Source organism: Myotis daubentonii, chromosome 5, assembly GCF_963259705.1.
Source record: "Myotis daubentonii chromosome 5, mMyoDau2.1, whole genome shotgun sequence".
Taxonomy (NCBI): domain Eukaryota; kingdom Metazoa; phylum Chordata; class Mammalia; order Chiroptera; family Vespertilionidae; genus Myotis; species Myotis daubentonii.
This window is the reverse complement of record NC_081844.1, coordinates 23831872-23853601: the sequence shown is the minus strand read 5'-3', so window position 1 is coordinate 23853601 and position 21730 is coordinate 23831872. Positions and strand designations below refer to the sequence as shown.

The window sequence follows — 21730 nt, the reverse complement described above, 5'->3', positions numbered from 1 at the left end:
CTATTTCAGGGCAAGTTAAAGAGAAATAGGCAGCAAAAGATAATTTAAGGGCCTAGAAATAGGGCCAGAAGGATGAAAGATGCAGGGAATGACTGACCATTCACAAACCCCGACCCCCGACTTCTGCTTGCCCCTCTGGCCCAGGGTCGGTGGAAGTGTCGCTGGGCAGGCCATTATCGTGAGGCCTACTCACTTAGGTGGGTCTTTGCAGAGAGCGCCCAGGCCCAAGGAGGCCAACAGGGGAAGCATCACCACTAGCGGGTCTTTGATGTCCCCGTCTTCTCTCCCCACCCACCCCAGATCCTGGGCCCTGGGGGCCATCGCGCTGCTCTTCCTGTTGGGCCTCACCTGGGCTTTCGGCCTCCTCTTCATCAATAAGGAGTCGGTAGTCATGGCCTATCTCTTTACCACCTTCAACGCCTTCCAGGGGGTCTTCATCTTCGTCTTTCACTGCGCCTTACAGAAGAAGGTGAGGTCAGGGAGGAGGCCCAGGCAGCCTGACTTCCGTAGGGACCTGTGCCTGCTGCGAGGGGAGCATGGGCTCAGCGTCCGGGAGGATTTAGCCAGGGGTGAAGAAGGATCTGGAAAAGAGTAGGATAGAGGACTGGAAGAGCAAGAAAGCAGGGTGGATTTGGGACATGGTGACGGCCTCTTCCCAGGGTGTGGGGCACCAAGCAGGCATGCAAAATGGAGATGACCCTGGGCCCCATCCAGACAAATGTTTCCTACTTAAATAGTTATGAGATGAACTATGAGTTTTGTGGTGATATAAAGTTTCCTTTTTAAATAAAACATGTTAAAATCTAAATCAGGGGTCCTCAAACTTTTTAAACGGGGCCAGTTCACTGTCCCTCAGACTGTTGGAGGGCCGGACTATAGTTTAAAAAAAAACTATGAACAAATTCCTATGCACACTGCACATATCTTATTTTGAAGTAAAAAAACAAAACGGGAACAAATACAATATTTGTATTTGCATGTGGCCCGCGGGCCGTAGTTTGAGGACCCCTGATCTAAATCTTAAGAAAGTAAATGAAGGTGATAACAGAAGCAGAGGAATGTGGAGGGGACATACAGGACTCAAGCCATGGAAACTGAGCCAAGGCATTTGTGTACTTGGTCCTGAAGGCAGTGGGGGGCCCTGTCAGTGTTAGTCTCGGGAGACAGTGAGGTGGGTAAGGCTAAGGTTGGGGATGGAGATACCAATCAGAGTCCTGCAAGTTTGACTGTATCCTTCCTCCTCTTAAAACTGGCAGCCCCCATTGGACACACAGGGACAGTGACATCCTTATAGGAACCTCCAGGCACGCAAGGTCCAACCAGAGCCCCCTCTGTTCCCTTTCTTCCAGCAGTGCCCTCTGCCCTCTCTCAGACACCTAGACATGGACCGTCCTCATGGCTTGTTCCCTGTTCCTCCCCAGATATCACAGGGCCTGCTGTCTGTTTCTCTCAAGTCTTTGCCGAAATGTCTGCTTCTCAGTGAGGCCTCTCCTGATCGATTTGAAATCTGCAAACCACCACCACCACCCCACACCCCCCAGCACTGCCTAACCCCCTCTCCAGCCATAGGTCCTTCGCAGCACCTAACACCATAGACATCCTACATTATGTACTGATGTTTGCATCTATGTTATGTCTCTGTCTACTAAAATAGCAGCTCTGAAAGGTAGGGCTTTATGTCTGATTTGTTCTGATTATCCCTGGAGCCTAAACCGTGCCTGACACACAGAGGATATGCATTAAAGAGGTGTTGAGTCATTGAATGGATAAGAAACTGGTGGAGGTGAAGAACGGAAGATGGGCCTGAGCAAGGAAAGAGAGTCTACCTGGCTGGCTGCTGGGGGACAGAACAGGTTTCTGATGCCTGCTTGTAGCTTGGTCTCTGGACTCCTCTGAGTGGGGGCGCCTGCGACCAGCTGCCTGTTCTCGCCCCCCAGGTGCACAAGGAGTACAGCAAGTGCCTGCGACACTCCTACTGCTGCATCCGCTCCCCGCCCGGGGGGGCTCATGGCTCGCTTAAGACCTCAGCCATGCGGAGCAACACCCGCTACTACACAGGGACCCAGGTATCTGAGCTGGGGCGGGCACTAGGCAGGCTTCCTGGGCTGAGTGTTAGAGCCAGGAGCCCAGAGGCGGGGCAGTGCTTTGCCCAGGTCCTTGGTGGTGGTCATCAGGCGAGTGGTCTCAGAAAGTTTCTGGAGGGTGGGCAGCTTGAGGGTCCCCTTATGTCTGGGCTGTGTCCCCAGAGCCGAATCCGGAGGATGTGGAATGACACCGTGAGGAAACAGACAGAATCTTCCTTCATGGCGGGTGACATCAACAGTACCCCTACCCTGAACCGAGGTGAGACAGCATCCCTCGCCCCTGGCTCCAGTCCCTTGAGATTCCTGGCCTGTGTCTCCAAGCCGCCCTGTTACTTCTGACCTCCTGGGCAGGTACCATGGGGAACCACCTGCTGACCAACCCCGTGCTTCAGCCTCGTGGCGGCACCAGCCCCTACAACACCCTCATCGCCGAGTCAGTGGGCTTCAATCCCTCCTCACCCCCTGTCTTCAACTCCCCAGGTAAGAATACTCTAGTTCTGGGAGAGGGCAACAGCCCAGGTCAGGGAGTGTGGGGTCTGCATCCTGAGGGGTTTTCACTTGGGGTGCCCTCGTGCCTCCTGAACTGAGCCTGGACTCAGCATTCCAAGCCCATTCACCTTCTTTCTTTTCCCTCCTGGCCTGGCACCTGCAGGGAGCTACCGGGAACCCAGTAAGTGAGACTTTCCTGGTAATATTTCCGAGGCTGGGAGGGGAACGAGACAGTGGCCTCCTTGGATGGCCTCACTTATTTAGGGAGAACTCATAGAGTGCGTCCCCGTCTCGCCCCAACACACACCCACAAGCATATGCATGCAGTCTCTGGTTTAGCAGCTGGTTGGTGGTGTATTTGGGCGTCAGGTGGGGAATGAAGATGAGGGTCAAGCACAGGTTTCCCTCCCAGCCGGGGGGCTCAGAATCTTAACGGTGTGAAACTTCCTCATCCCAGTCTTCTCACACCGCTAAGATTCTGAGTCCCTGGCTGGGAGGGAAAACTGGTCTCCACCCCCTCTTCCACCAACCTGCATGATGGGTGGCCCCACTGCCAATGAGGAAGAGAGGGAATGGAAGATCCCAGTCCCCAGGGGCAGGGGTAAACCCAGGCAGCCCCACCTCACATGGCCTGGATCCTTCCCAATGCCTGCCCTCCCCCTGAGCAACCCCCTTCTGCCTGCAGAGCACCCCTTGGGAGGCCGGGAAGCCTGCGGCATGGACACACTGCCCCTCAACGGCAACTTCAACAACAGTTACTCCTTGCGAAGTGGGGATTTCCCTCCAGGGGATGGGGCACCTGAGCCACCCCGAGGCCGGAACCTGGCAGATGCTGCCGCCTTTGAGAAGATGATCATCTCAGAGCTGGTGCACAACAACCTGCGGGGTGGCAGCAGCGGGGCCAAAGGCCCTCCACCACCTGAGCCCCCGGTGCCACCTGTGCCGGGGGGTGGCAGTGAGGAAGAGGCTGGTGGGCCCGGGGGTGCTGACCGGGCGGAGATTGAACTTCTCTACAAGGCCCTGGAGGAGCCACTGCTGCTGCCCCGGGCCCAGTCGGTGCTGTACCAGAGCGATCTGGACGAGTCAGAGAGCTGCACAGCAGAGGACGGGGCCACCAGCCGGCCCCTCTCCTCCCCTCCAGGCCGGGACTCCCTCTATGCCAGTGGGGCCAACCTTCGGGACTCGCCCTCCTACCCGGACAGCAGCCCTGAGGGGCCCAGTGAGGCCCTGCCCCCACCCCCGCCCGCGCCCCCTGTCCCCCCTGAAATCTACTACACCTCGCGCCCACCAGCCTTGGTGGCCCGAAACCCCCTGCAGGGCTACTACCAGGTGCGGCGGCCCAGCCACGAAGGCTATTTGGCAGCCCCAGGCCTTGAGGGGCCAGGGCCTGATGGGGATGGGCAGATGCAGCTGGTCACCAGCCTCTGAGGGACCTCATGGACCGGGGGCTGGTAGCCCAGGCCAGGGAGGGAACCCTGAGTAGGGCTCTGAGGGGATAGGGAGACTGAAGGAGGCAGTGGCTGGTGGGCCACTCTCCAGGCATCCCTGGTCTGAGGGCCCTCGAGGCCTCTTGGGGGCCCTGCTGTGGGGACCTGAGGTGCAGGGTTCACAGACAGGGTTTCCCACCAGCCACACGCACCAGCTTACTTTGGGGGAAGTGCCATGAGGAGGAACCCAGAGGTCCCAAGGGGAATAAGGAAGGAGAAATTGGAAGGGTACATCTCACTCTTGACTTCCCCCTCCCCGCTGCTCTTCCTATCTGCTGGAGAGAGATGAGGGCTTTGGTGTCCCTGGACCAAAGGCCTTGCTAGATGGAACTTCTCAATCTGCACCTCTTTCTGTAGTCAGAAATGCTGGGCTGCCCCAGGAGGGAGCAGTGGGGGCAGAAGGACAGATGGACAGGTTCCTCCTGCACTACAGTCCCTGCTCCCTGGAGACTGGGGCCTCTGGCCCAGGAGATAAGCCCCAGGGCAAGAGGAATGGGCATTTGTGGCTGGTGGTGTAAAGGTTGAATTTTCTCTGAAGCTCCTTCCCTCTGCTCTTAGTCCCTGCCTCCCCAGCAAACCTGTCCCCTTTGCCCTCCTCAAGTGCACCCACTGACCCCCTCCCTTGGGGTGACTCCTGATGAAGCACAACTCCCTGAAGGGCCCCCAGCCCACAGGGGTGGCCATATTTGGGCAGTTCCAATCCTGTGGGCTTGGCGATCTGGGGAGCAGATTTTGGGTCTGGATCTCCCTGGGGAGTGGGTCCTGGGTTTGGATCTTTCCCTAGGGGCCCTCTTTCCCTTCCTCTTTCCTCCTCTCCCATTGCTGTAAATATTTCAAAGAAATGGAAAAGACAAAAAAAAAAAGAAAATCTCATCACTTGAAGCCACCAGGAGCCTGCGGCCCAGCCGGCCCGGGCTTTCTCCGGAGCAGAGCTACACCGCTGGGCCTTGGCCGCCTGGACTTCTCCGTGTACGTGTGCATCCCCAGCCAGGTGGGCGGCCACCAGAGCAGCTTTTTACCATCCAGAGACAGAAAAAATCTAGAAGCAACAGCGAAACAAAGAACCTGTTTCCTTCCAGGCACCTATTTCTGTTGCCTCCCTCCCTGCTCCGCCTGACCCTGGCATCAGTCAGCCCTCCTGGGGCGTGTACCTCACTGCCTGCCCCAGGACTGGGGACCTGTCTACCCCTTCCCTCCCCACTGGCCCAGGGGAGGCACCCCTCACACCCAAAGATGCTTTTGCCAAGATGGCTGTGCTGTCCCTTTGAGTTCCTGCCTCTTGTACATTGCTTCTGGAACTCTGGGCTGGGGATGAGCGGCTGATTTCCTGCCTAGAGAGGTTGATGGGGGAGGAAAATGAGGACAGCGGGGTTTGATGTGACTGAGGAGGGAGGACCAGGAATGATGAGGTGGTCTTGTTTGGGTGGGAGTGGGGGTGGTATAGGGCGCAAAGGTGAAATATCACCTTCCCTACCCTACACCCTCCAACAGAGGAGGCAAAGCAAGATACCAGGGCCTCCAGTCAGGACACCCATGTTCTGGGGGCTCAACCCTAAACCTGTAGGCCCTAAAGAAGTGTCAGGCTTGGAATGTCTCCTGAGTACCTCTTCTGGTCCCCTCTCTAGCCTGTCACCCTGGCCCTCCAGAACACACACACACACACACACACACACTCTGGGGGTAGCATAGTCCCATTGCCACACTAACACAGCCCCATAATTGCCATTTCCTCAGGGGTGGCTCTCCACCTCTGCTCTGACCCCCTCCTTGTCTTTTTTGCCCCTTCCTCTTTTCTCACAAGTGCCATGAGTTTTCAAACATCTTTGGGTCTCAGTCTGCTGCTACCATGAACTTTTTGGGTTAAAGGGGAAGGGCTCTAGGGAGAAACTAGAGAAAAGGGACAGGTAGGTGGCTGGAGGGGCCCTTTTTGCTGCTAGAAAGCCCCTCCCTTCTGGGGAGCTGAGGCTGGCTTGTCCCCGTCAGGGGAGAAGGGGTCAGACCAAAGATGGTGGTTTGTCCTGTGTGGGAGTACACGTGTGGGGAGAAGGCAGTGTTGGGTTCCATCTCTAGCTTCTCCTGGCAGGGAGGCTTAACCCTGTTCACCAGAAGACCATGGGTGAGTCTGGACCCAGAGAAGTAAGAGGGGGGATGATCTCGTCCAGATGGCTCTGTGAGGAGGATGGGAACCAGCTCTGTGGCCTGCCTTGGTTTCAAGAGGGGCAATTAGAGGTCTGCAAAGAGCTGGCAGGCGACACAGGTAAATGGAGGAGTTGGCCTGACACCAAGAGGACTGGAAAAGTTAGCAGGGTGAGAGAGTTTCCAGGGGAACTGGAGGCATGCAAGGAGTCCTCCATCCTCTCCCTGCCCAGCCCTCCTTTTATCTCCAGACACGGACAATCAAGGGGAGAGAGGGTAAGTGGGTCCCTTGGTTCCCATTCCAGCCAGGTTCACCAAGGTGAATTCCTAGGCCTCAAAGCTGTGTGGCAGGGCCCCCTGGTGGGGCTGCACACCACTGCAGCACAGTGCAAAACACCCAGAGCCCAGGTGTCCATCCCCGCACCCCAACCAGACCTGGTGCCTTGACTCCCCCACCCCAGCTGGGACAGTATAGAGAAGAAAGGGTCTTGGTTTCCTCTCCTATTTCCTTCCTTGAATTCATTTGCTTCTCAATCTTGTTAATTTTTATCTGGGGTGGTTTTGTTTTGTGGGTGTGTTTTTTTTTTTTTGTTTCCCTTGCCTTCCTTACTGTGTCTCCACCTCTTTCCATTTTTTTTTTTGCTGTCTCTATGTTCCTCTTCTCTCAATTTCTCTGTCTATTCGGGCCTCCCCTCCTCCATGCCCCCAGTCCCTCCTTGGTCTCCTTTTCGATATGCCAAACCAATTTTGGGTCGAGTGCATTTAACGAGAACAAAACAAAAGGCTCATAACAACAAGAACGTTTCAGAAAAAAAGTTTTAAAAAATTGTTGAGTCAAAAAAACAATAAAGAAAATAAGAATTTCTTGGAATGATGAGTGGTGTGACTCATTGAGGGGTGAAAACTGGTGAGTGAATCTGCACTGAGCACCCACCTGAGGCTCTGACCCTGAAGAGCCTGCACTGTAACATTTAGAACCCATGGCAGAGGCCTGGAGTCACAGAACCAGAACCTACTCAAAACTTGGTAGGTTCTTGGGCCTGGCTGAGCAGCAATTCGGGTACAGTTTTTCGTTGAACACTCTAGGGTGGGTAAAGGTTATTAAAACTCCACTTTAAAGACAGGGAAACTGAGGCTTACAATATCTGCATGCACACCCTAGTCTCTCTGGGCCAGGCAACTGTGCCATGTATCTAGAGAAGCCCTTCCTGGCCCGGACATACTACTATGTCCACAGGCTTTATTAGAGCAAAACGGAATTTTACACTGTGCCTGTCTGATTCCTAGATCTCCCCCTCCCACACACTACTGAAATGGCGCTTTTTCTAAAATGACAACACAATGGATTTGCAGCATGTGTATCCTCAAATAGAACTGCCAGTGCATAGAGAAAGGACCACTCAAACAGTGAAAGTATCTCCATGCTCCTCTGCCCTCAACACCACACTTCCCCGTTTCTCCTCCCACCTCCCCAGCCACTCCTTCCCAGTCCTGGTGGCTGGTGCCTTCTCATCTCTTGACCTCTTAATGTTGGCAAGGCCAGGAGCTCAGCCTTAGACCTTTTCCTACCTACCTTGGGAGAGCTTGTCCCATCTCATGGTTTTAAATGCTATCTATATGCTGAGGAGTCCTGAACATAGAGCTCCAGTCTAAACTACCTTGAGCTCCAGATTTACATTCATCCAACATCCCAATCCACATCTACCCCTGGGTGTCTGTTAGGATCTCAAACTTAATCTGTCCTAAACCAGATTAAGTTCCTGACCACCACTCCCCAGCTCCTCCCAAATGCTTTCCCACCTCAATGGCAAGTCCATCCCAAGACTCAAGCTAAAACTCTTGCAGCTTCTCTTGAACTCATCTCTTTGTTTCATACTCCACATCTATTCTGACAGTAAATGCATCAGCAGCTCTAACATTAAAATATCCAGCATTAACTAGTTCTCACCACTTTGGTTCAAGCCAACCCTATCTTTCACTAGGACTACTGCAGCAGGCTCCTTACTAGCTCTCTTGTCCCCCTTCAGGCTTTTCTCAACACAGAAACCACAGAGATCCTGGTAAGCATATTTTGTCCTTCCTTGGTTCAAAACTATTCAATGGCCTCTTCTCTCACCCAGACGAAAGACCAACAGCTCAATTGCTGACAAGGCCCTACAGAGCTGATTCCCATGGCTCCCCTCCTTCCTTCCACGCCAGCCACACTTGGCTTCTCATCTGCAAACATGCAGGCACTCCTGCCTGCCTCGGGGCCTTTGCACTGGCTGTTCTAGCAGAGCTTTTGCAAATCAGAGCTTCCCAGCAGGCTTTTCCATTTAAACTGCTATTGGCCATTCCAGAATTTCCTAAACCTGGTCTTGCTTTATCTCTCATAGTTCTCCCATCTCACAAAACTATCCTTCTTGCTTGTTTACTCTCTGCCTCCCCAATTAGAAGGTAATATAGAATGGTGTTTTTTTAATGCTGTTCCAGTTTCTAGCATAGCATCTGGCACACAGGTGATCAATACATATTTGTTAAACAATAAAAAGCTGACTTGAACATAAGAACCAGAGTGAACCTGAGATGAGAGCTAAGAATGATGGGAGTTGTGAATGGGAGTTTCTATCTCTCAGTTCCCACACCTCTCTCACCATGTGATACTAAATTTTTAATTCAACATGGCCCTGAAACCTAACTTCAATATTTTAGCGGTGTCCAACCCAAGAAAAGGCAAAATCTGTTCCTATGCTGGAAAAGGAACTGATTCTACTGGATCTACTGAGAGAGTCCCTGTGAGCCAATTCAGGAGCTTTATGGGTAATTAATAAACTATATGTGGTTTTGACCTCATGGTCTGATTTTAAAATAAAACCCTGGCCTAAGATAACAACACGGCCTGTTCTTCTGCCATTGTGTCCTTTACTTTCTCCAGCCCTACACATGCTTACCCACTACATAAACAGTAGAAATCTGCTGGGCTGGACAACTGATGACCCTCAGGTAGTTGTTAGTGGCATGGATTTGCACATACATAGGAATAACTTTTATATTGAGATTTATCATTTCAAAGCTCTTTTCTACATTTCACCTTACTTATTACAAGGTATATATTATTATCCTTATTGATCAGATGAGAAAACTGAGGTTAAAGTGATTACATGACTTACTTAAATAAGATTACTAAGCAAGTTTACAGTGCCTACACCCTCTAGATCAGTGGTTCTCAACCTTGGCTGCACATTAGAATCACCTAGGAATCTTTTTAAAATCCTGATTTCTGGGCCACATACTCAGGAAATTCTGTTTCTTTGTTACTAATGTTGTGGCCCCACCCCATAACAAAGAAACAGAATTTCTGGAGGATGAGGCCCAGAAATCAGGATTTTAAAAAGATTCCCAGGTGATTCTAATGTGCCTCCAAGGTTGAGAAAGACTGCTCTAGATACTTTACATATGCTATCCAATTTAATGTTTTCAATGACCCAGTGAGGCAGGTGTTACTTAGCCCCACTTAGAGCTGCAGAAACTGAAGCCCAGAAAAGTTAGAGAATATCCCCACAATAGTTAGAGAACACACCCACATTCACTCAGCTAATAAAAAAGTGCTGCACCAGGCCTCCATCTTGGTCTTAGATCCCAGGGCTGCCTCTAGGGCTATCTGCATGCAGCTGCAGTTGCCCACTTCTCATCACTGCCCACCAACCCCACTTGGCACACAATAAAGGAAGCTGACAATCTGGCTCCCAGAGTCAGAGGAAATGCCCACTGACTACACCTGATGGTCTCTATGTAGCTAGTAGTAGGACTGTCCAGGGTGGACCCCTGGGAATCAAGCCAAAGGGAAGGCCTTAATTCAGAGCAACAGAAGAGTCTTTTCAGATCCCCAAAGGACTGAGAGCACTGGAGCCTCTGGCCTTGAGAAAACCTCCTCTCTCCCACAAACTCTTGGGGAGCTGGGCTGAGGATGGACCTCTATACCCACAACATTTCAAGCTTAGTCGGGTCCTCTCTTACCCTTTCAAACATGGCAGTCATGGAAACCAGCAGTGATGACAGGCACCTGCTGGTTTTTCCCTTCCTATTTATATCAATCACTTTTCACTTAACCTGGACTCTCCTTGACCAAAACCCTAATAACTGCTAGTCTTTTCTATCTGTCCTGTCCTACTGTCTTCCACCAGCCTCTGCCTCTGACCAAACAATCCCAGCTTCTCACAACTGAAGTCCTCACTTTAAGCCAGTGGTTCTCAACCTTCTGGCCATTTAAATACAGTTCCTCATGTTGTGACCCAACCATAAAATTATTTTCATTGCTACTTCATAACTGTAATGTTGCTACTGTTATGAATCGTAATATAAATATCTGATATGCAGGATGGTCTTAGGCAACCCCTGTGAAAGGGTCATTCGACCGCCAAAGGGGTCGCAACCCACAGGTTGAAAACCATTGCTTAAGCCAACCAGTCCTCTCCTGGGAATCAAGCCTAAGGAATCACACATGGGCATGAAGACTCAGCAGCAAGAAGATTCACTGGAGTCAGGCTTTTAAGAGTGAAACATAAGGAATAATCTAAAATTTCAGTATAAAAATAGTTACATAAATGATGTACATCAATACAAACAGAATAAATAAACAAATAATACAAACAGAATACCATGTAACAATTAAAAATGAGGATGTAGCCCTACCCAGTTTGGCTCAGTGGTAAGACTGTTGGCCTGCAGACTGAAGGGTCTCAGGTCCAATTCTGGTCAAGGGCATGTAACCTCAGTTGCAGGCTCGATCCCCGGCCCTGGAAAGGTGCATGTTCAGGAGGCAGCCAATGTGTCTCTCTCATGTCTCTCCCCTCCTTTCTATTCTCTCTAGAAATCAATGGAAAATTACCCTCGGGTGAGGATTAACAAAACAAAACAAAAGATGTAAAAGAACATTAATTACATGGAAATATATTCATAATACTAAGTGTAAAAAGGATATAAAAGACTGCCCCAGTTTAAAAAACATATATGCAAAAAGTGTGTATACATATATAAAATTGTGTGTGCACAATATATGCAGAATATAAAGTTATACAATGAGAGATTAACAGTTTACCAGTAGTGGATAAATTTTAAAAATATATTTTTATTGATTTTTATAATGTATTTTTATTGATTTCAGAGAGGAATGGAGAAGGAGAGGGAGAGGGAGAGGGAGAGACAGAAAACATCAATGATGAGAGAGAATCATTAATCAGCTGCCTTCTGCACACCCCACACACTGGAGATGAAGCCGGCAACCTGGGCATATGCCCTGACCAGGGATAGAACTGTGACCAGCCAGGCATGACTTTTAAAGACAGAGGAAAGGAGAGGGAGAGAGAGAGAGAAAAACATCAATGTGAGCCCAACTGGTCTGGTTCAGCAGTTGAGTACTGACCCAGGAATCAAGAGGTCACCAGTTCGATTTGGGGTCAGGGCATATGTCCAGGTTGCAGACTCAATCACCAAGAGGGGGCGTGCAGGAGGCAGCAGGCCGATCGATGATGCTCCTCTCATCAATGTTTCTATCTCTCTAACCCTCTCCTTTCCTCTCTCTAAAAATCATTGAAAAAAATAAAAATAAAAGAAAGTGGTGAGCCCTAGTTGGCTTGGCTCAATGGATAGAGCCTCGGCTTGCGGACTGAACAATCCCAGGTTTAATTCTGGTCAAGAGCTTGGTTGTAGGCCCCTCCCCTGCCAATGAAGAGACCTGTGACTAGATGGAAACTTGCTCTAGACAGAGGTTATAAGTCACTAAGAAAAGAATAGATTAGTCTAGAGGAGCTCAAATTTTGTAGTATAGGGATTCCGTTATCCTCTTAAAAATTAACAAGGATGGGGTGGAGGGGATGACTAGGCAAAGCCCCAAAGATTTCAGGTCTGTGAAAGAAACTCTGTATGAGACTATATACATGTCATACATTTGTCCAAACCCACAGAATGTTCAACACAAGAGTGAACCCTAATGTAAACTATGGACCTCATGCTCTGAATATGATGTGTCCACACAATTTATCAATTGTAACAAATGTACCACCCTGCTGGGGAAGTTAAAGGAGGAGGCTATGCATGGGGGGTTAGGAGGTGGGCTGTGGGTATAGGGGAAATCTCTGTAACTTACTCTTAACTTTGCTGTGAACCTAAAGCTGCTCTTAAAAAATTAAGTCTTTTTAAAAAATTAATGAGAGCCGAAACCGGTTTGGCTCAGTGGATAGAGCGTCGGCCTGCGGACTGAAAGGTCCCAGGTTCGATTCCGGTCAAGGGCATGTACCTGGGTTGCGGGCACATCCCCAGTGGGAGATGTGCAGGAGGCAGCTGATCGATGTTTCTCTCTCATCGATGTTTCTAGCTCTCTATCCCTCTCCCTTCCTCTCTGTGAAAAATCAATAAAATATATTAAAAAAAAATTAATGAGAAACCTAAAGAGTTATTGTTTATAGGCATAGGGTTTATTTCTATTTATATTGACTGATCTGGAAATTAAAACTGATTTAAAAATTAAATACTTAACTAACTTAAATTAGTTAATAAGTTTATTAAATGTTAACATAAGCTATAATTAAAATGTATTTATTTATTTACTTATAAACAAAGCAGTGAAAAGAATGGCATTATTTTACATTTTTGTAAAGCTCCTACTAGCTTAATGGAAGACAACTGGGTTCTCACATAGGCTACTGCAATCAATATGTTACAATATGCTGTTTTGGTTGAAGAATATGAAGAAAATCCAGCCTTACATTGATAAATAGTTGTAAATGGGAGAAGTATTATAGCCTTTTCAGCTAATTGAGGGTATTCTACTCTGTTACTACACCAAAACTCAAGTGGCGGTGTATTAAAGTTAGTTACAATGTGGAACAGGAAACTGTATCAATTTAGTGCATTACATTGAAACATATTTGTCATGCAGTTTTAATTGATCTTTCCCCTATCATGCTTTTGTAACATCATACATTGGTCTTTGAGAAAATACTGATCTACTGAGTTATTACATTTCACTACACAATATTTTTAAAGTCATTATTTGCAAATATCATCATTGGTTTCATCAAAAAGCTTTTAAATACTGAAAAGTTGCCAGATTCATGGTAGTGAATAAAATTTTCCAAAATATCTAAGTTTTGCTTGAAAGCTTGAATTTTATCATGGGCAACCATAAGTTGTCCTTGCAGTGACCAGCTCACTTCATTCGTTTCTGAGAAAATATCTGCCAAATATCCTAATCTGAGTAACCATAGTCTGTCATTCTTTCAAGTAAAAATGATGCTCCATGAAAAAAGTTGCCAGTTTTATCTCAACTCAAACAACTGTAAAAGTATATTATCTAAACTGCCATCATTCTTCCATGCACTAGAAATGCTCTATGCAAACTTCCTATGCCACCATACTGAATATTAAAAAGACCTGCTGCAGAGCTAAAGCTTTAACACAATTACTACTTTTCACTGCTTCTTCAAAGGTATTCTTAAGTGAAAGTATTTTGTTTAACATTGAATGTGTGGGGGTGAGGAATACAATAACAAGTACTGCTAGCGTTTGGTGACTTTGCATTGATTCCTGCTAAGGTGCCAGCAGTTTTTACCCACCATTGCTTTTATACCAATAATGCACATAACACAGCACAAATGACAAAGGCAAATAACTCCTTTAAATTATTATGAAAAGAGTTTATATTCTGGACCCCCTAAAAGACTCTTGGGGATCCACAGAAGGTCACATTTTGAGAACCACTGGATTAGTCAATAAATGGAACTGGGACAACTGGTTATCCATGTGAAAAAAATAAAAACAAAGTCCAGGCAGATTTTTTTTAAAAGCTAAATATGAAAAGTAAAACTTCCAGAAGAAAACACAGTAGGATACCTTATTAATCTCAAGGTAAGATTTCTTAAGCAAGGCACAAAACCCCACACAAAATATATGTTGATAATTCTGATGACATTAAAATCTACACTAATAAAAGAGAAACATGTAAATTGGTGTCACTCTGCTATGCCCACCAGCCAATCAGGATGTGTATGCAAATTAACCCAACAAAGATGGCAGTTAATTTGCATATGCAGACATAGAGCGAAGACTGAAGACGACTGAACACTGAAGATGACTGAACACTGAAGAGGCTTGGCTTCTCTGCTGCAGTTGGAGTGGAGAAGCCTCGAGGCTTGGCTTCTCCGCTGTGGCCAGAGCGAAGGCCTGGGTCCCAGGTGCCAGAGGAAAACTGGTGCCGGCAGCCAGGGAAAGGAAGGCCTATTGCATGAATCTCTTCATGCATCGGGCCTCTAGTAATAATAATAAATTCTGAACATCAAAAGTAACCTGAAATTTGCCTTTTCATAAAAATCTCAGATGTGAGAAGAACTCCTGAACTGAGTAAGATGATGACAACCCAATAGGAAAATGGGCAAAGATATGAACATGCAATTAACAGAAGGCAATCAATCAATAAGCATATGAAAATAGCTCAACCTCACAATAATCAAGGTAATGCAAACTGAAACCACTACTTCACATCCATCAAAAGACAAAAATGTAAAAATCTGATAAAATCAAGTGTTGATGAGGACACTGAGCAATAACAACACTGGTGATGGGGAGTGAAAACTGGGATGATCATTTTGAAGAGCAAATTGTCAATATTTAGTAAAGGTGAATACTCCCATAACCCATAAGCCAGCAATTTAACTCCTAGGTAAGTATCCTAGAGAAACTCCTGCATGTGTACACAAGGAGACATACATAACTATGAACACTGTAACACTGTTTGTAATAGAAATCTGAAACACCTAAATATCAAGGGGTGACTGTCCAACAAAACTTTCTATGATCATGAAAGTGTTCTCTATCCATGCTGTCCAATGCAGTAGCCACTAGCCACAGGTGCCTATTAAACATATGAAATTTGGTTAGTGTGAATGGGAAAATAAATGTTTCAGCTGCAGGTAGCTAGTGGCTACATCAGAAAGCACAGATTTCTAGCAGTAAAAATAAATGAATTAGAGCTACATACATGTGTCAACATAGATAAATCTCAAAGCATTATATTGGACGAAAAAAGCAAGTTTATAAGTTAGGGTAGGGACTAGAATGAAGCAAGTGATGTGTCTAGGGTGAAAATTTTAGGAGGCACTCACCCTCAAGATCATGTAAGTACTTGTTGGACACTTAAGTGACCCTGGGAGTGAGCATGTCAAATTTGGTACCCTATGTGCCTTGCTTGCCTTACCCTAGATCCAGCGCTGTCAGGATATACATCCAGTATGATATTGTGTCAAGGTTCCCCAAGATCACCTCCAGGTTCAATGATTCTTTAGGAAGACTCACAGAATTTAGCATGAAAGAATACAAAGCAAAATTAGCCAAGGGAAAAGACACATGGGGTGAAGTCTGGAAGAAACCGGGGCAAGCTTCCTCAAGTCCTCTCCTAGTGGAGTCACATGGGACACACTTAGTTCCTGCAGTAGAACTGTGGCAACTTGTGTGAAATGTTGTCGACCAGGGAAGCTCATTAGAAACTCAGTGCTAAAATATGTATTGGGGTCTGATCAAGTACCAACATTTCAAGCTCCAGAAAGAAAGCAGGTGTTTAACGTAAACCACAATGTAAAACCACAATGTACAAATAGGTAAGGCACCACAAACCACTCTTATTATTTAAGGACTAGAGGCTCAGTCCACGGATTCGTGCAGCAGTGGGGTCCCTCAGCCTGGCCTGTACCCTCTTGCAATCTGGGACCCCTTGGGGGATATCGGAGAGCCGGTTTGGGCCCAATCCCCACAGGCCAGGCAGAGGGACCCCACCCGGTGCATGTATCCATGCACCGGGCCTCTAGTATGCATATAAGATCTTTGGTTAATCTCTTCCCGCCCTCCCCTCTCTTCCCTCCCTCCCGAGATTCATCAGTCTGTTCCATGTTTCCATGCCTGTGGTTTCCGCTCCTGCGTTGAGTGTTTGCCCCCTGGTGGTCAATGCACGTCATAGCTACTGGTCAGCCAGTCAAACGGTCGGATGGTTGCTTAGGCTTTTATATATATAGACTAGTGGGAACCCTCCTAAAATCCAAGTTCCTAGACACCAGCCAAGGACCAACACTGCCCATAGGCCTTTCCAAGAATAGTAGTGTTAGGTCTGTTAGGTTAACTTTTTTTTTTAAATATATTTTTATTGATTTCAGAGAGGAAGGGAGAGGGGGAGAGAGAGAGAGAAACATCAATGATGAGAGAGATTCATGGATCAGCTGCCTCCTGCACACCCCCTACTGGGGATGGAGTCCACAACCCAGGAATGTGCCACAACAGGGAATCAAACCATGACCTCCTGGTTCATAGGTCAACCCTCAACCACTGAGCTACACCAGCTGGACAGGTTAACTCTTTTTTGTACTTATATCATTTATATAAAACTAGAGGCTTGGTGCACGAATTTGTGCACAGGCAGGGTCCTTGGCCTGGTCAGTGATTGGAGCCAATTGGGGCCACCTCACCCAGTCCCAAACAGGGCTGACTGGGGCCAGCCGGCCAGGGGGAGGGACCATGGAGGTTGACTGGCCGTGGGAGGTTGGCTGTGGGAGTGCATTGACCACCAGGGGGCAGCTCCTGCATTGAGCGTCTGCTCCCTGGTGGTCAGTGCACATCATAGCAACCAGTCAACTGGTCATAACGGTCATTTAGGCTTTTATGTATATAGATTATAGAACATGATATACAATACTATATATTGTTTAAAGATACATGCATATAAAGATATACAACATGCACAGAAAAATAAACACCAAATCTAGGGTTGTAGTTACATTGGAGGGAAAGGAGTAGGTTTGAGGCAGGGGCCTTTCGTTGCATCCCTAATGTTTTACTTCTTAATCTGGGCAATGAGTGAAAGTGTATTTTGTTTGAGCACTTCTTATAGTTTTTCAAGTATGTGCACCCGAAATATTACATAAGAATGAAGACTTTATCTTTTACTATGTAGTACTAACAGCTCATGTTTTGTTTTGTTTTTAGCTCATGTTTATTGTTTTTCACATTCCAGGTATTATGCTAAGCCTTTTATATGGATTTATTCTTTTTTTTAAAAATCTACTGAAGATTTTGTGTGAGGCCCTATCCTAATCTCCAAAAATACATTGAGAGGTCAATGTGAGGCAGGTTAAGATCTCTGTCCACAGCCAGTTTTTAATCTATTAAGGGATGACGAACGATAACAAGCACAACTCAAAACCAACATTAAGTACAGATTCTGAGATAATAAAGCAGGGTGATGTGATTAAGGAAGAGCTACTTTAACTAGGGTGGTCCAGGAAGGCTTGAGAGGGACATTTGAGTTGAACCATAAATGATGAGAATGAGACAACCATACAATTATCTGAAGGAAGCAGATTCCAGACAGAGGGAACAGCAAGTGCAAAGCCCTGCAGCAGGAATAAGCTTGTGCTGAAAGACAAGCCAGCAGGGCTTGAAAGTGGTGACAAGAGGGAGTCTGTTAGATGAGGCCTGCAGAGGTCAACTGAGGTCACCCTGCAGGGCCTCCTAAGCCACAGTAAAGATCTTAGGTTTCATTCTAAGTATGATAAGCCTTTGAAGGTTTTAAGCAGAGTAATGACATGATCTGGTTTACAAATGAGTATTATTCAGCCAGCTATATGGAGCCATTTTCTTTATTAGCACCACCCAGTTGAGCTTTCCCGGGGGCTATGAAAAGGGTGAGACTGGGGATAAAGGAAAACAGTTCCACAATGAAAAATGAAAACTACAAAGTTGGAATGAATAGATGTTTAATTAAATATCTAGAAAATGTAACATTATGGCAACTTCATTCATCATTAAATTTAGTATTCATAAACAATCAAATTACATTTGGAAATAATTTGAAAATTAGATTTTCCTGAGTCACAAAAATTTCCAAATAGGCTCAATGATTGCCAAGAAATCACAGCCATCACAAATGTGAATTTTCTTGCAGCCAAGTAATCTCAAAGGCAAAAAAAATTTTTTCATTTTTTAATGCAAAAAAACATTGTTTTAAATTAATGTGACATGTATGCCATAGCCCATGTGGCTCAATGGTCACAGGTTCCATTCCCACATACCTGGGTTGCAGGTTCAATCCCTGGTTCCAGTAGCCATGCCTGTGGGAAGCAACCAGTCGATGTGTCTCTCACATCCACTACTTACTTACTCTCTTTCACCCTCTCTAAAAATCAATGGAAAAATATCCTCAGGTGAGGATTAACAAAAAAATAAAAATAAAAAAATTGATGTGACATGTAGATACAAAAATATATGTAGCCTTAAGACTCTAGGGGGGCCCAGAGGTGGTTGGATAAGATATGCTAGTAAGCTGGATCATTCAGGCCTATACTCTGTGTATGAACACTGTCCAGGGCAGTGGACCACGGGTTGGCAACCACTGGTCCAGGGGACCCTGGAAAGGCTTCTCTGAGAAGAGGATATTTAAACAGCAAGACATAAATGACAAGAAGGCACCAACCATCCCAAGAACTAGGAGAAGAGAATCTAGTTAGAAGTTCTGAGCTGGGAGTGCTATGTCAGATTTTTAAGGAACAAAGAGAGGGTCAATTTGGCTGGCCTGAAGTTGGGGCTTGTGGGTTGTAGGAAACAAAGCATGTAGAGTCTTAAAGACAATAGAGTAGTGCCCCTTTAGCAGAGGCAGACAGTTCCAAGATCCCCAGAGGATGCCTAAAACTATGAATATATATCCCTAAATATACTGTTATTTCCTATTCACACATGCCCGTGATAGTTTAATTTCTAAATCAGGCACAGTCAGATATTAACAATAACTGATAATAAAACAGAACAAGAACAATTATAACGATTACTTTAATAAATGTTATGTGAATGGGGGGGTCTCTCTGATACGCTAGATCAGTGATTTTCAACATTTTTCATCTCATGGCACACAAATTAAAATTCTGCGATAGACCAAAAAATATATGTTTTGTTGATCTGACAAAAAATATATATAGGTATAATTTTGATTCATTTGCATCAGATGACTATTGTTGTGTTGGCTGTTGTCATTTTTTTATTTGACAATCTAAGGGAAAAGCAGTCAGTGCCCCCTGACTAAATAGTCAGGTATTACGTGTTTATTTTTTACATTTTTATTGATTTTAGAGAGAGAGAGTAAAAGAGAAACATCAATGTGAGAATGAAACATTGATCAGTTGGTTGCCTTCCGCACACTCTGACCAGGGATTGAACCTGCAACCTGAGTAAGTGTCCTGACAGGCAATCGAACCTATGACCCTTCAGTGCATGGGACGATGCCCAACCAACAGAGCCACACCATCCAGGGGGAGATTTCACTTTTCATCATGATAATCAGAACAGTGCACTATTTAAAACATGAACTGTTTATTTCTGGAATTTTCCATTTCATATTTTCGTACCAAGATTGAGGCAGGTAACTGAACCACTGAAAAGCAAAGCAGTGGAGCCAAAGGGGTGACTGTGTTCTCATCCTGAGAAAAATAGAAAATCACTCGCATTATAAGCAGGAGAGTGACTAATCCAATTTGATCTTTGCTGTCCAATAATACAATAGCCACTTGCCATAAGGGCTCATGAGCAGCTGAACATAGCTACTTCCATTGTTAAACAGAACTTTCCATGTCACTTAATTTTAGTTAACATTTCAATTTAAAAACCAATATGCAATTGAGCTCATGGAACACTTTTCATGGGAAGGCTTGGGCATGAGAATTTACATTTTCAACTGTAAACGTTATAAAACTTAAAGCCAGACCAACTATTTCTGATGAAAATGTAGCCGTAGCCCTAACCGGTTTGGCTCAGTGGATAGAGCGTCGGCCTGCAGACTGAAGGGTCCCAAGTTTGATTCTGGTCAAGGGCATGTTCCTTGGCTGCGGGCACATCCCCAGTAGGGAGTGTGCAGGAGGCAGCTGATCGATGTTTCTCTCTTATCATGTTTCTAACTCTCTACCCCTCTCCCTTCCTCTCTGTAAAAAAACAATAAAATATATTTTTAAAAGAAAAGAAAATGTAGCTGTAAAAAGAATGGGATTTCACAGACCTTGTGCAGAGTAAAATAACGTAAGTTACCTCATTTGCATTTTTTATACCCACCACCTCTGAAATATTTTGTTTATACTGGATTAAATACAACATTTTTTTAAGTCCTCGGGAGCAATGAGCTCTTTTCCCTTAAATTGTCAGGATATTTTTTCCATTGAGTTTTAGAGAGAGTGGAGGGGAAGAGGGAGTGAGGGAGAAAGAAACAAAGATGTGAGAGAGACACATCCATTGATTGTTGCCTCCCGCACAGGCCCCAACCGGGTCGGGGATCCAATCTGCAACGGGGGTACATGCCTCGGACCAGGAATCGAATCCAGGGCCCTTCAGGTGCGCCGACCTACGCTCTAACCACTCATCCACCCACCCACCCACAATGTGTTTTGATGTTTTTTAAACTTTTTAAAAACGTTATTACTAAACAAATTAAGATTAAGTATGTGGCATGAGTTATTTCCATTGGTCGCGGGTGGGAGCAGAGAGCGCGGGTGCGGAGGCGCCAGGAGTCTTCCTGGCAGGGGCAACGGTGGCCCGCAAGGCATGGAAATGGAGAGAAGTTTCTAGATGTATTATGAAGTCACAAATCAGTGACTTCATGATTGTTTTTGTGATTAATCACTATGCTTAAACATCAATGATGAGACCCTTCATTCCAGCAGAGGCTGGACTCGAACTCCTACTTACAGCGGTGTGCACCTGACACGACTCCCAGCGGCCCACGAGGAGGCGAGGGAGGGACTCGAACTGGGCTGACTGCCAGGTCCCGGGCCCCAGCGCCGCAGTACCGCTGCTCCATCTGCCTTCAGGGGTGAGTCACCACGTTCACAACGGATTCCGCCGCCGCTGGGCCTAAGGGGCCAGGAGCCCCTCAGAGAAGCTCCTGGTTAACGCTCACCTGTTGACAGGCGCCGAGGCTGCAAACACCCCTTCTTTCTCTTCACACGCCGCTCCACCGTGCCGGCGGGCCGACTTCCGCTCCTTTCTCACGAATCCCAAGCCAAGTCTTCCTCTCCTCCCGCCCCGCGAGACTTCTCAGCCAATAACCTCTCAAAAATTCTGCTTTATCACCGCCCATTCTCACCTGCCAATCACCGCGGACTCGAGCACCGCCCTTCCCGCCCTCTTAAGCGAGCGCCGCGCGCCACCGCTCGGCAGTTGGCGGCGCTGCTCCCCTTGAGATGCGTCTCCCGGAAGGGTTATGCGAAGGGCGGGCCACGCTGGTGCGGGAACCCTCAGGATTGGCCGACAAGAGCCTGGTGCTCTGACTCCGCCTACCCCCGCCTTCGTTCTCTGAGTCTTGAGACGCTGGGGATTGGTTCCCGGCGGATATCCAAAGAAGCCAAGAGGTGATCCCGCCTCCCTCGCACAGCCCGGAGAGGGAGCTCCGCGGATTGGTCCGGAGAATCTCGACGCACGCCTCCGGCGCTCCAGGATTGGCTAAGAGGGTGCTCACGCCGCCGGGGAGCGTTTACGGTG

At 46.9% G+C, this 21730-nt stretch overlaps 1 protein-coding gene and 1 long non-coding RNA gene across 7 annotated transcripts in view; one reads left to right on the top strand and one right to left on the bottom strand.

Moving 5' to 3' along the window:
* Positions 1–7067, top strand: part of ADGRL1 (adhesion G protein-coupled receptor L1) — a 44314-nt gene extending 37247 nt beyond the window's left edge. For 3 of the 6 annotated variants that reach the window (XM_059696625.1, XM_059696622.1, XM_059696627.1), the window contains 5 exons: positions 301–469; positions 1938–2343; positions 2436–2564; positions 2737–2754; positions 3259–7067. In XM_059696625.1, the coding sequence (XP_059552608.1) occupies positions 301–469; positions 1938–2343; positions 2436–2564; positions 2737–2754; positions 3259–4001 (1465 nt within the window). In that variant the 3' untranslated portion in view covers positions 4002–7067. The remainder of the gene's footprint in view (positions 1–300; positions 470–1937; positions 2344–2435; positions 2565–2736; positions 2755–3258) is intronic. The other 3 variants (XM_059696626.1, XM_059696623.1, XM_059696624.1) reach the window with 2 other exon arrangements.
* On the bottom strand, positions 469–21207 carry LOC132234963 (uncharacterized). The gene is made up of 3 exons (XR_009452960.1): positions 20939–21207; positions 18286–18389; positions 469–581 (listed from the first exon to the last, which is right to left on the bottom strand). It is a non-coding gene; the product is annotated as an uncharacterized LOC132234963 (long non-coding RNA).
* Positions 21208–21730: the final 523 nt, after the last annotated feature.